The 12,721-nt window shown below is 38.4% G+C and overlaps 1 protein-coding gene across 1 annotated transcript in view; it reads left to right on the top strand.

Moving 5' to 3' along the window:
- Positions 1-11,979, top strand: part of TEX14 (testis expressed 14, intercellular bridge forming factor) — a 30,667-nt gene extending 18,688 nt beyond the window's left edge. The window contains exons 19-30 of the mRNA XM_034068935.1: positions 148-243; positions 769-862; positions 1,574-1,664; positions 2,936-2,986; positions 4,072-4,199; positions 4,987-5,174; positions 6,777-6,828; positions 7,284-7,355; positions 8,134-8,211; positions 9,719-9,833; positions 10,027-10,122; positions 11,117-11,979. Of these exons, the coding sequence (XP_033924826.1) occupies positions 148-243; positions 769-862; positions 1,574-1,664; positions 2,936-2,986; positions 4,072-4,199; positions 4,987-5,174; positions 6,777-6,828; positions 7,284-7,355; positions 8,134-8,211; positions 9,719-9,833; positions 10,027-10,122; positions 11,117-11,228 (1,173 nt within the window). The 3' untranslated portion in view covers positions 11,229-11,979. The remainder of the gene's footprint in view (positions 1-147; positions 244-768; positions 863-1,573; positions 1,665-2,935; positions 2,987-4,071; positions 4,200-4,986; positions 5,175-6,776; positions 6,829-7,283; positions 7,356-8,133; positions 8,212-9,718; positions 9,834-10,026; positions 10,123-11,116) is intronic.
- Positions 11,980-12,721: the final 742 nt, after the last annotated feature.

Below are 12,721 nucleotides of genomic sequence, written 5' to 3'. Positions count from 1 at the left end.
AGGAGCAGGAGGTAGGTTGAGACTCAGAGTTATCAAATTATATACAATTTCGATTTGATGCAGTATTGTTTATTATTACTGACTAAAATGTATGGTTTCTTTAGTAGTGAGTGGAGAAAGCATCTCAAATTATGATGTCTTTCACAGGGGCATTCAAGAGAATTACCTAGTTCCTTTAATTCATGTTCTGATGTGTCTGAAGAATTCTTTACTCCTGATTGTTTCCTTCCTTCTACTGCTCAGGTAAGTTCAGAGCTAGAGATAAAAACAACAGAAAAGACAGGAATGAAGTCTGTGGTGAGAACTTTGGACATAGGTTACACATCATGTGGTTTCATTATGCTTCCTTTTGATTTGAAGGAAAAGATAATTTTTATTCTTTTCTTTTGATATTATATCTATAAATAAAGATTTATTTAAAAGTAAGAAAATTCTGGCCCTGTTCCTTCAAACACTCTCCAAAAAAAAAAACCTCAAACCAAAAAAACCAACCCCAAACCAAACAAAACCCCACAAACACCCAGACTCTCAAAACACCAGGGACATGTTTACTCAGTAGTCTTCAAACAGTGTTCATTCATTTCTTGAAGATTCCAGACTGTTGCATGGTCTGTTCAATCCAATCCATGCTGTTTGCTGATAAGCTCCTGAGAAGTTTCTCTTTCCAGTTGTGATTATTGTGAACATCATCCTGTGAGAGTTGTCCTACCCTTTACAGCTTGCATGTGAGAAATTGAGTTTGCTTGCTTTCCCCCCCCTCCACTGCAGACCTCAGATGCTGAGGGTGAATTAGAAGATGCTTGTCGCAGACTTTTGCAGAAACAGTTACCTGAAGATGCAGGATCAGGAATTCAGGATTCAGGTAAATGTGCACTTTGTTTTGAAGGCACTTTTGAGTCAGGGAGAGAGAGTCTTCTTGTACTTAGATTGGGGTTTTTTTTGTCAGTAGCACTCCTGTCAGAAGGCTGGAGTTTGATTCTTCAGAGTTGCTTGGTCTCTTATTCCTCATGATTTTAGTGAGAGTTCAGGACGCTCAGAATTTTGGAAGATGAGGTTTGGGCATTGCAGTCACTGGAATATTGTCAAGTGTGAAGATTATGTACATGCCATGTTTCAGTTAAAAAAACAGAACTTGTTCACAACCCTTTTATTTTTACCCCAGGGCTATGTTGAATCTTTTTATGCAACTTGCTATGGTGCTGGAAACTGAACTAGAGTTGTATCTATGCGTTAATATGCTTATCGCTAGAAGGATCTTGAGCTTAACTGTAAGAGCTAACATTCTGTGTGCAGAATAATGGAAGGATTATCGTTGTTTCAGTAGTCTGTTGCCTCTCTTAGCTCAAATTTGTAAATGTTGTGATATTCCCCAGTGCTTCAGTGGTTGACTGTCTGGCAGCTGTGGTATGTTTATGAAAATGTGTCTTTAAAACACATTTGTCTCTTGAAAACAACAAAGGTCATAAGAACTAAAAAAAATTTAATAAAGTTGCAATTTCCTGCTCAATGAGTTATCACTTTCTTTTGTACTTGCAAAACCCAATAACAGGGAACATTTGTCATTTGTATTCAGGAGGAAAAACACTACTCTGCAGCACAGCGGCGTGGAACTTTGGCAGTAGTATGCTAGGAGTGAATCAACTTGGTCATATGCCTGTAGCCAGGTAGATAAATGTACTTCCATTGTTACTCCAAGCATAAATTAGGTTATAAAGTGTGCTATCTTAATTAATTCTGTATGTATATGTAATATTCAAATAAGATGCCAGTGGTGCTTTTTAATTATTATCTACATATCATAGTTCCTTGCCAAGAAAATACTAAAAGGCCTTTCACAGATCTCATAGGGCTATGACTTTTACGGTAATACTCAGTTGTGGCTTGCTTAATGAGGAAGCTAAAATAGGAAAAAGAAATCATGTATATATTGCAATTCCTTTCACACTGATAAGCTACAGTCTTAAACAGAGCAGAGATAATTCAAATTAAGGTTTCAGTCATCTGTTTTAATTTTGTTGTGCTTTCATTTTGGAGCTCAAGTGGCATGAAGATCATGCCTTTTCCTCTACTGTGGGAACAACCCCAACACAAGTATGCTTGCTATATCTTGCCTGCAGATAACATTAGCCCATGCTCAGAGACTTGCAGTCTCATGTGTCAAGCATGAGATGTTTATATCCAGTATTTTTGTGCGTTTTATGTTCTATTAATATGCAGAGATGTTGGCCAGAATTGCCACCTCATGCTGCAATGAGTACTTTTGTTTAAAGCAGAAAAGTTCTTGCCCTAACGATCTTCCAGCAGTGGCTTTTGGGCTTCTTCAAAACCCCTAGTCTCACTGTAGCTGAGCTTGTGTTCCTCCAGAGTTAGCTGCTGCTCACTCATTCCAAGTGTGGGAGTGAGAGCAGCTTTAAAAGGAGTCTTTTGTTGTGCTCTCTCTACTGCAGGAACTGAGTTACTCATGTCAAAAGTAGGCAGCAAGTGTGTAAATACTTGGCCTTAAGGTAAATGGTAACAGTTTTGGTTGCTCCCTTCACTTAGGAATTGAGCATTTGCCAGCAGGACAGAGGATGGTTGCTTTCTGGCCATCTAATTAATCCCCTTTGAATGCCTCTGACCTTGAAAGGACTTGTTAAAGTTCGAGAGAATAGTTTGCAATGCAGACTAATCAAAGGATGATGAAACAATGTAGTGATGTATAGTCACAGATTTTTATTTAACTTCCTGTTTTGTTTTGATACTGAGTATGTCAAGTAAAAGTTTTCTCCTTAATGTGCTTAAAATGAGGTTTTTCTTACAGCGCTCTCCATCTTCTAAGGTTTTAAGCAAAATATTTTTATGAGCTGCAGTCTACCTCAGAGAGAAGGTAGTCCTCTCAACTTTTGGAGAGAGAGAACTAAATGCACTGAATATGGCCTTTCTTCCCTTATTTCAGTGTTGAAGCAGCACAAGAAATAACACAGGAAGAATGCCAAGAAAAAGATGTGTAAGAGACACGGACCATTTTCTATCAAAACTTCAGCAAGTTGGTCATTGTCACTGTAAAAGTTTTCTGTTGGTGCAAACAGGAAGATGAAACAGACTAAAGCTGAGAGAGAGAAAGTGCACTGAAGTACTGAAAGAATATACTTATGTGATAGGATGTGAGATTGGTATAAAAGAGCTATCACATCCAGTTGTCCTTAGTTCAAAATACTTTCATGTTTGTAAGTAATTAACTTAGTGTTAATCTGGGTGTGCTTCTTTACACTGGCGTTAGGATTCCTTGTTTCTTCTGTCTGTATGACAAGTAGTAAAATTACTAAAAAAAGCAAATTTTTAGTCTGTAGCTAAATAAATTTTATTACTGAAAAGTCATGATAGAGATTTTCAGGAAAAAGTTGCACAATATGCTTGTGACTTAAATAGTAAAGTTAGTTTCTTTTTACAGATAATGGGGATTTGCATAGAAATTACTGATTTGGTGAGAGTAGACATTTGTTCATTTTATGGTTTTCTGAGGACAATGTAATCCAGCATATATCTGCAGAAGATGTTAGTTTCCTTAATATAATGTGGTCCTGCAGCCTCTGAAGAATTGTTGTAACTTGGGTGGATATCACTGTGCATGTCTGTAGCAGTTTCAGTTTATCTGATTAATTCCTCTAAAGGCTCATAAGACCTATGTTTAGTCTTAACGGATTGTTATTTTTTGTTAAACACTGAGGTCTTCCCTTGGCTTTGGATAAGAGTTTTCTGCCTAGCAGCTCACATTTGGAGTTCTTGTTCATTCTAGAGGCAGTTTCCTGAGGTTGCTTCTGTAGGAAAATTATTAAAATTAAGAAATCCTATAAAGGAAGGGAAAGCAAATAAGATAACCTTTTCTGTCTCTGCAAGATTACTGAAGATGATGATCTATAGCCTTCCAGGAATCCTATGGGAAGTTTTGAAAAGGAATGTCTCTCTTTCTTATGGCAAACTAGATACTGCTGAGCAAAAATAAAATGTAAAGAACCCGAAAATAGCAGAATTAGTGGTTCATAAGTGTAAAAGTAGCTATTGTAACTGTCAGAACATCTTTCAATACTGCAGATCAGTGACAGATATTCACAATTTGTCAAATATCCCCTATGAGCAAGATTGCTGCTACAGGGATGTAGACTGTAAAACTCCCAGAGTGAGTCATGCACCAAGGAGCTTCAGCACTCCACTCAGCTCAGGTAACTACAGGGGAAAGAAAGAAGGATCAGTGAATTACTTAACCTTTCTATGCTAGGAGTCAGACCTTTCTGCCAAGACTTGCTAATGTAAAAATCCTTGATGTGAATTGTGGAAACTCCTACCAATGCAGAAATGTCAGGCTTGGAATAAATAAGCACAAGTAATGCTGTACTTGTGGCTTAAAATCTCATTGTTTTGATCTGGGTAGCTACAGCTTTGTAGTTGGAGCGTGTTTGGTCAAAATAAATCAAAACCACCAAACCAAAGGGAAATTTATGGTGACATAGCTAAAAAAGCTGCTATCTGAAAGGCCTCTGAAATTATTACTTGGTAGTTAATGGTAGCCTTCATAAATCAGAAATTGTTCATCTAGAAATTGATTTGAAGTGATACCTGTAAATTTTAGCATTCTGAAGACAATGTAATAAGCACTTAGTATGTTTTGAGTGTTGATAAAGTGATCTCAATTTTTGTTGAACTTGTGGTGTTTACAAGCAATGAATCATCATTTGCTCTGTACTTTCACTCATCTGGTGTAATACAGTAGTAGAAATCTCTCAGTTGGCAGAGTTTTGCATAAGTATTCTGAAATGGAACTCCTAGGTAATCCGTTTGGACTCCTGTTCAGGGATTATTTATGGTCAGTAATTACCTAGAACTTCCTGTGCAGGTGCCTGTTCGAGTACAAGAAGCCTTTTTCTGGTTCTGTCGAAATGTGATGAAGATACAAAAAAACAAAACCAGAAAGAACTTTCCAGCTCTGCTCTCTTCTTATTTTAATTCTAGAAGAAAAAAATCCAATGGCCTTTGAAAAACACAAATGCTGCCATGAAGTAGCTTCAGATTCTTCCTTTTGTGGTTCTGAAGAGATCTCTGCAGCATCCAGGATATTCACTACAGCCTGTAAAGAGGGAAGGAGCGCTGAAATTCCTTCAGTTGCTTCAGGAGTTTGCTCATCTACACTGAATCAACCTGTAAGTCTAGAAAAGTTGCCTTATGCCAGCCATTTAAAAGTATTTTTGAACCTATTTTTCCATAAAAAGCAAATGCAGGAAGCACAGGAGTATTTCTAGGTTTTTGTGAGTGTTTTGGAATCCCAGGTCTGTAGATACAATGACAAAAGTTCTGATTGATTTCAAAGCAGTCAGTGTGTGCCACTGGTTACACAGACTTGGCTTCCCCTTGCACCTAATTGTATGTAAATGTTAACCACCTTCAGAGTGGCTTTGCTTTCCCTCCACCCCTTCCCTGCCTGTAGAGGATTTCCCAGCATTGGATGTGGTAATCTCAGGGCACTGAAGTGGTAAGTATCTGCAAAGTGGTTGGGCAGAAAAGGTATGTTTTTGTTTGGCGGGGGGGAGGGGGTGGTTGATCAGTTGGTCTTCTGGTGATGCAACAGAAGGCTGCCTATCTGAAGCACCCTGAATGCACAAGTGTTTTGTGGATTACAGGCTTTTGACTGTGTGGAAGTGGGGTATAAACTTGAATGGAAATAAATACATGTGCATGTGTTCTTAACTATGTAAGGTTTTCACATTATTTTTAATTTTTTTGGGGAGTACATAAGTGAGTGAGTCTTTGAGGAAGAAAAGTGAGGTGGAAGACCCCATCTAGTAGTTCGAAAGCAAGTAAATGTTCAGAAAGCCCTTGTATTAGGGGATTAAGTTTGTCCTCATTCTGCACAGGTGTGGCATAATGTTATCAATTTTTCTGTATCAAAAAATCCTCTTTCTTTGGAGTTGACAATTTCCAAGGTCACTTCAGTGATTTCCAGTAATCTTTTTGGAACTGAAGGTGTCCTGGAGCCACAGCATTATCTTAACAGCCTTTTCAGGCAGTTATATATAAAATAGTTTCCTTTTTGTTTTTCTTACTGTTATCCATTGATGGAGTTATCATTTAAAGGTTAAATTGGAGTTTGTTCAACCAGAACAGTAGCAGTTGCATTTGTTGTCATTGGGTTAGGTCTGTGTCTTTCTGTGTTTGTAGCAGACAGTTGGAATCCATTAAGCCCATTAACAGTGCAGTGCTGCCCTGACAGGCTCTGCAGAGATACTTGACTGTGTCACCTTCTTGTTTAAAATCTTATTGTAGGATTAAGTATATAAAGCACCTCTTTGCATTTTGAGGACAGTGAGGACTTGCCTGTTATTACAAAGTCTTGATTTTTGTGGGCCCTTCTGGTGGATAGGTGTGCCTGCCTTTAATTGTTAAAGATTCAAAGCAGAGAATGGGAACTTGAGAGATGTTGGAACTGCTCTTTCAGAGAATTCCCATCTGATTGTCCATACAGAGTATTGAAACAGATAGATTATATAGCTGACAGTACCTTGTGGCTGGCTAAAAGATGAGTGCACAGCAGCCTAAGCAAGACTTTTGACATGCCTGTCTTACCTGGATGCTACCTCTGTGTTCATATTCTGAACTGATTGAAAAGCTTATTTTAAAATGTAATGGTCAGCTAAGGTTTTAATTCAGGCTTTACCTCATTTGGGGGGTAGTATTTTGAAGGGGAGGATTGAAGATCAGCAGTTCTTCCATTTACCTTGTGTCTCATTCAGTATGATCTTCCACAGGATGGGTTGCCAGTTGTTCTCTCATCCTTGAGAGGAACCAGAAAGGCATCTGGTAAGTGTCTTAACTCAGCCCAAATGGAAAGATAAATAAACAGAGAAACAGATTTGAAAAGAAATTGTGCAGTTTTACTCCCTCTTCTTTTTTCTATCTCTGGCATCAGTTTTTATAGGGATGAATAGTTTTGCACACAACTGTGTATTGCTAGTGGTAATCAGGCTCTGGATTTTGTTTTTGCACCTGCAGACTAAGAACTCTGGCTTCCAATCAGCCTACATTTAAAGTGTAAATATTACTAGCCTAAAACTTGCAGTACAGGATTGAGAACTGAATGCAAGTCTAGCTCTAAAGGATTTTTTATGATGAAATTATTTAAGGATAAAAAGTGAATGAGCCAGACTCATGCAGGTTGATAAATATGTCAGCAAGATGCTGTCATAATGTAAGCCTGTATCACAGTTATTAAGGATTAATCACTGCTAATTAACTAGACTTTTTTTCTATCTCAGCACTCTCACAGGCATCTAACCACTTCACTGATGAGCTGCCTCCACCAGCCCAAGAGTTGCTGGATGAAATTGGTAAGAGCTACTTCACCCAAAATGGTATGAGGCTTGCCAGCTGTGTTCAATCAGGATTTCTCCCAAATCATTCACTACTAAAATACACAAGAGCTTCCAAATTAGTTGCAGTCAGGTCAATGATTAGGAGATTAGGCATCAACAACGTAGGTAACTGTCAGTTCTCTAAGTTAGTCCCTGAACTGTCTGCATTTCACCTAATGGTTACTTGCTGATGAAGACAGCAGCCAGTCTGTTGAGTCAAGATGTAATTTAACACTGGAACTGAATTCTGTGTAGACCTTTTCAAAGGTGTCCTGGAGCACTGCATGTTCTCCATGAAAATGAATACAAGCCAGGCAGCTGCATCCCTCGGGTATTTTTGCAGAGTTTAGTCTCAGTGATATACGTTTCTTCTTGTAATCACATATACTTCAGACAGAACACAGTGTGAAAACACCATGTTGTTTTTACTGATGTGGGTTACCAAAGAATTTGCTTTGGTTATTCAGTTACAAACCAGACATTGGGATAATTATATAGCTCCTATGCTCTTTGAGAAATATGGTACCTACATTCTAATCTTCTTATTTCCTTATGCACTAAAGCAAGGGCACGTGAAGACTGGTGTCAAGTGAGTAAGTGATAGAGACAACTTTTAGGATAAATACATGAACTAACTGTAGATTATGTGAAGATTTTCATCTAGTTTGGATGGATAAAGTAATATGGTACTTTAGATTGTATAATGTCAATTTAGAAAGAGTAGATCAATAAGGACATGTGCTGGTTTTAACAGAATATTTAAATCTGCAAGATTCCGTTGCTCAAGACTTCAAAGAGAATGGGTTGTATGATTGTGGAGTGCAAATAAATGGTTAGTTGATAACAGTCCTGAAGTAGAGATTGCGAATGGAAAATCACTTTTGCATTGCTGCAGAATTGCTCTGGATACTTGTCCCTGTATGTTCAACTATATGATAAATTTCAATTATTAGCACTTTTGTGTGTGTGTATTTGTAGTTCAGCAAAAATTTAAGAGGATTCTACCTTTCTTAGTAAGGTTATATGCAGTGGTTTTGCAAATAGTAACTCCTCCACTAGTGTTTGCTGTCTTTCTGTATATTCTCTCTCTAAAGTCTAAAGGGTTCTGGTGTGGAAGGCTTGCTGGTTTGAACTATTGGAATTAATCTTCTACTTTTATTATGGCACTGTAATGTATGCTGTATTCAAACAGAAGTGATGAAACCCACAGAAGTATAGATGGTGGGCAGCTGATGTAATAGAGAACTGAGGTTTCCATTGTGGAAGGGTGGTTCAGTTGAGGAAGTGGCCAGTGCACACTTGCGGTTCTTATTCACCATAATGAAATAATGCCTCTGATCTCATAGTGTAAGAAAATAGCATCCACTGGAGTAATCAGTGTTATATTTCCTGTTCTTTTACAAAGATACCAAAGATAGCAGTCATGAATCTTTGTGCTTCTGAACTGCAAATAGTAATAAGTGAGAATAATTTTCAGATGTACAGCAAGTAATGTCAGAGGAGCAGAAAACCTAAATCTTCATAGGCTCTGCATTTCTTTCCAATGAGTCACAAAGGGAAGAGCAGTTAAAAAAAAATAAAAAAGACAAAAATGGAAAAAAAGAAAACAGAACATGAGTTAGTCTGTGAAAAAGCTAAATAGCATAGTCACTTGAGAATGATACTGGCACTTGTTTGTCTTATCCTACAGCTTTGTTAGATCTTTTCCCAAAGGATAGAAGCTACTGAGTTTATTCATAGGAGTATCTAGTTTTTAGGTGGTAAGGAATGCAGCAGCCTGTATTGCTTGCCATTCTATCGCTGTGGTTTTGTTGTATTTGCATAAAGTGCAGCTATTTCAGACTCCATTTTTGTGACAGCCTACTGCTTCCTGCTTATCATAGCTTAGCAGAAGGTGGCTGAATATATTCACATGCTGTAGGGAACAGAACTTACTGAGATAATTCTTGGGGGATATCATTGGATTTTGCTAAGCAGGGTAACAAAGCTAACATCCACAGGTTTTCTTTTGATTTTTCTCCCATATCTGGGATTGTAAGGGGAAAGATTAAAGATTAATTTCTACATGTATTTTTCATTTTAGTATGAAGCAAGATGTTCAGTCCTGTGAATCTAAAATTGTGTTGCAGTAAAATATTTATCTAGGTCTTGCTACTGGCCACCTTTGCAGATAATGTGAATTTGCTTAACTGGTAGAAAATCAGATGGCTAAGGAAAGAGTAATTGGGAAGCAGACAACTGGAAGCTTCCCAAGTATAGTAAATGAAAACACATCTTAATTTCTTTATTATCTTCCTTCATACCTTTGATCTTAAAACATTTCTGTTTATGTGTAATAGTTCCCAATCAAATTCAAATGGAAGACAGAGAGTCAAAAAAAGAATCTGAGACAGATGAGGGAGATCATAGTTTATGGACTAAGGAATCATTTCATCTATCGGAGGAAACAGAAAGGTATGGAGAAAAGGATAAAGCATGTTTGGCTTTGAGTCACGAAGATTTAGAATAATGGTTTCATATATTTTAACAGGATTTATTGCTTAGAGGAAGCTAACTTTTTTAAGAACCCTGGTAATTATGACTGTTTTCTTTTAAAATGTGTAGCATTAAGCTTGCCAGCATCCACTGACAGTATTTTACTCAACAGGGCTCACTCTAGTCTTGATGGTATTTTGGAAAGGATGATCCATGCAGTTCCTGGGGATGAGGAGATCCAAGAACAACCTCACGGACATGCTCTTTGGTTAGCTGATAATTGATTCTTTCTTTTGTTCATAAATTTCTTTTGTTTATGTTCTGTGTACAGACCTATGCAGGACTTGCTTATCAGAAAATGGGCTGTCACTCCTTAGAGAGTAGTGTGTCAGGGAACTTGCCTGGAGACAGCAATCTGAACTCTTCCATACTAAATTAAGAGGGAAATGAATGTTTTGTTAATATAATTTCCTGTAGGTGGAAAGCAAATACTTCAGTAGGCTTGGAAGGCAGTGCATAGACTTCACAGGAATCAGAGATAATCTGACAAAATTGTAGATTTTTTGAGATGGAGAAGAATGTAAGTGAAGAGAATCATGAAAGCTCTGTAGAAAAGACTTTAAGGAAGAGTTTGATAAGATGGTTATACTGTCATGTCAATATAGGAAGAAATGAAGATAATGGCAGAAGTCACATATACATCACTTTGAGGAAAATATTCATAGTCTGAATAACTCTTTTTCCTCTTAGCACCAAAGATCAGAGCCTAGAAACTGAACAACTCCACAGTAAATGCAGTGAATAGTCATAAATCATTCCTAACATATATTACTAAGGAACACAAGATATTCTTGTTTTTGCATCAAGAACTGTTGTTGTTACTGAACACAGAAGGCAAATGTCATGATAACCAGAAGGATCTTGCCAACAGGGCTGGCTGATCACTGCAGTGTGTATACTGCCATGTTCATAAATAGCTAGAGCCAAAGCCTATTCCTACTTGTAGTTAGACTACATTTACTTAATGCTGTTATATTCAGAATCATTAGAGTCTGCATATGTAAAACTACAGCACATGCATAGTCTCGGAGAGGAGAGGCAGATTTTTGGGGGTTGGAGGGGGCAGATGTCCAGTATAGGTCAGGGTAAAAGTATAAAGGCACTGATACCTCCAGAGGCTTCTGGTTTAGTGGTCTGTATTCATCCTGTCTAAAAGCAAATATAAAAAATTGGGATCATACACAAGACTTTTGTCATTCAAGGGCTGCAAGTCTGCAAGATCCAGAAGATGTTGGAAGGAAAGAAGGAGCTGGGGCCACAGACAGAGCACCAGGAAGCTGTGCAGGTGGTTCAGAAGGTCCTCTTCATCTGTAAGAGCTACTGGATGCTGTGCTGGGCAGTATCACAGTTATTACATTATTAGCACTCAGTTTGTTGAGCTTGCACAGGCTAGGCCTTTGCTTTTTTTGATTTCTGGGTACTGTTTCTACCCTGTGGTTTTAAAGGCAAGGAAGCTGCTCTTGACTTAAGTTCTCCAGAGGAAATTTTCCAGTTCTGAGGGGCAGTTGAGGCTGACAGCATTGTGGACCGTTCACTGGAGTTAGAGTATCTCTCTGTTACTTGCACAGTATTAGCATAATGACTGTTTTCTGTCAGCCTTCTGGTGTGTGTTTTCCCTTGTTCATTAAATTTAACAAGATAGTTTCTTGTTTTTTCTTAATGCTTTTTTGATCTAGTGTTGAACTGATTTACTGATTAAGGGGATTAATTGCTGTGCAAAAAGCTAATGAGAAAAAGGTGGAGTATGAGAAGATCTGGTTAGTATTACAAAATACTTGTTGTTTAATTAAACCACACTCTTTGTAAAGGCCTCATCCAAAAACACCACTAAAGTCCCCAGATATAATTGAGGTTTGGATCTGGATTTTAATGGGCACAGCAACTTTATAGTTCGTTTTTCTTGTGGTAAATGCTGTTGAGGTGCAAGAGGTGTGATGACTGTCCCTGTCTCTGTCTACCTGACCGTGGGATCACAGCTGCCTTTAGCTGGGTGTACACCATCCTGCCTTTTCATTCCTGTTTGTGTAGGGAAATGCTGCCTACCTGTAAGTGTTGGTCATTGTTGTTAAACCAAATTAATAAAAGTTTCTAAGGTTATTGTGCTGCCATGTGGTTTGTTTTCTGGTTTGGGAGGGTTGGTTCTGAGTGTTTTTTGGGGAGGTTGGGGTTTTTTTTCACTGGTTGTTAACTATGGTTCCCATCACCAGACTGTATGTTAAACTAGATACTGATAGAGCTACTCCAGGGAAGATGCTGCAGACTGGCAGACCTGGGGGAGCTTTCTTCAGTAGAAATCACGAAAAAATAGATGTTCCATCCATTTATTGGTGTTGTGGTAGCGATAGAGCGAGAGCAGAAACAGCAGCAGAAGGAGGCTGCAGTTTGAGTTTTGCCCCTCAAGTTAACAGCAGTGCCAGTGCATGGGAAATGGGGTTCAGTTTTTTGGGCATTACATCATTCTGTCCAGGCCAAAGTTTTATTTTCTAACCTGGGCTCCTGTCAACTGCAGGTACCTGGTTTTCTCTGTGAGTTCTGTATCCTTGCTGCAGGCAGAACAACTTCATTTTCTTGATATAAGCTGCTGAAAGAAGATCCTACTTCACATCGGCCTGGGGCTGTGCCGAGCACTGTGTTGTAAGGAGCAGAGTCATGACAAATGCGTGCAAAAGTGAAATCACTAATTTATTGTATTATTCTGTCCTTAGTGGCTTGTGACCCATAACTGACAAGCAGGTGTTCCCTCTCACTGTGGGCATTCCCTCTCGCTTTGGGCATTCCCTCTCGCTTTGGGCATTCCCTCTCGCTTT

This window comes from Melopsittacus undulatus, chromosome 13, assembly GCF_012275295.1.
Source record: "Melopsittacus undulatus isolate bMelUnd1 chromosome 13, bMelUnd1.mat.Z, whole genome shotgun sequence".
NCBI lineage: Eukaryota > Metazoa > Chordata > Aves > Psittaciformes > Psittaculidae > Melopsittacus > Melopsittacus undulatus.
The sequence above is the reverse complement of the archived record's forward strand: the minus strand, read 5'-3'. Positions and strand labels throughout refer to the sequence as shown.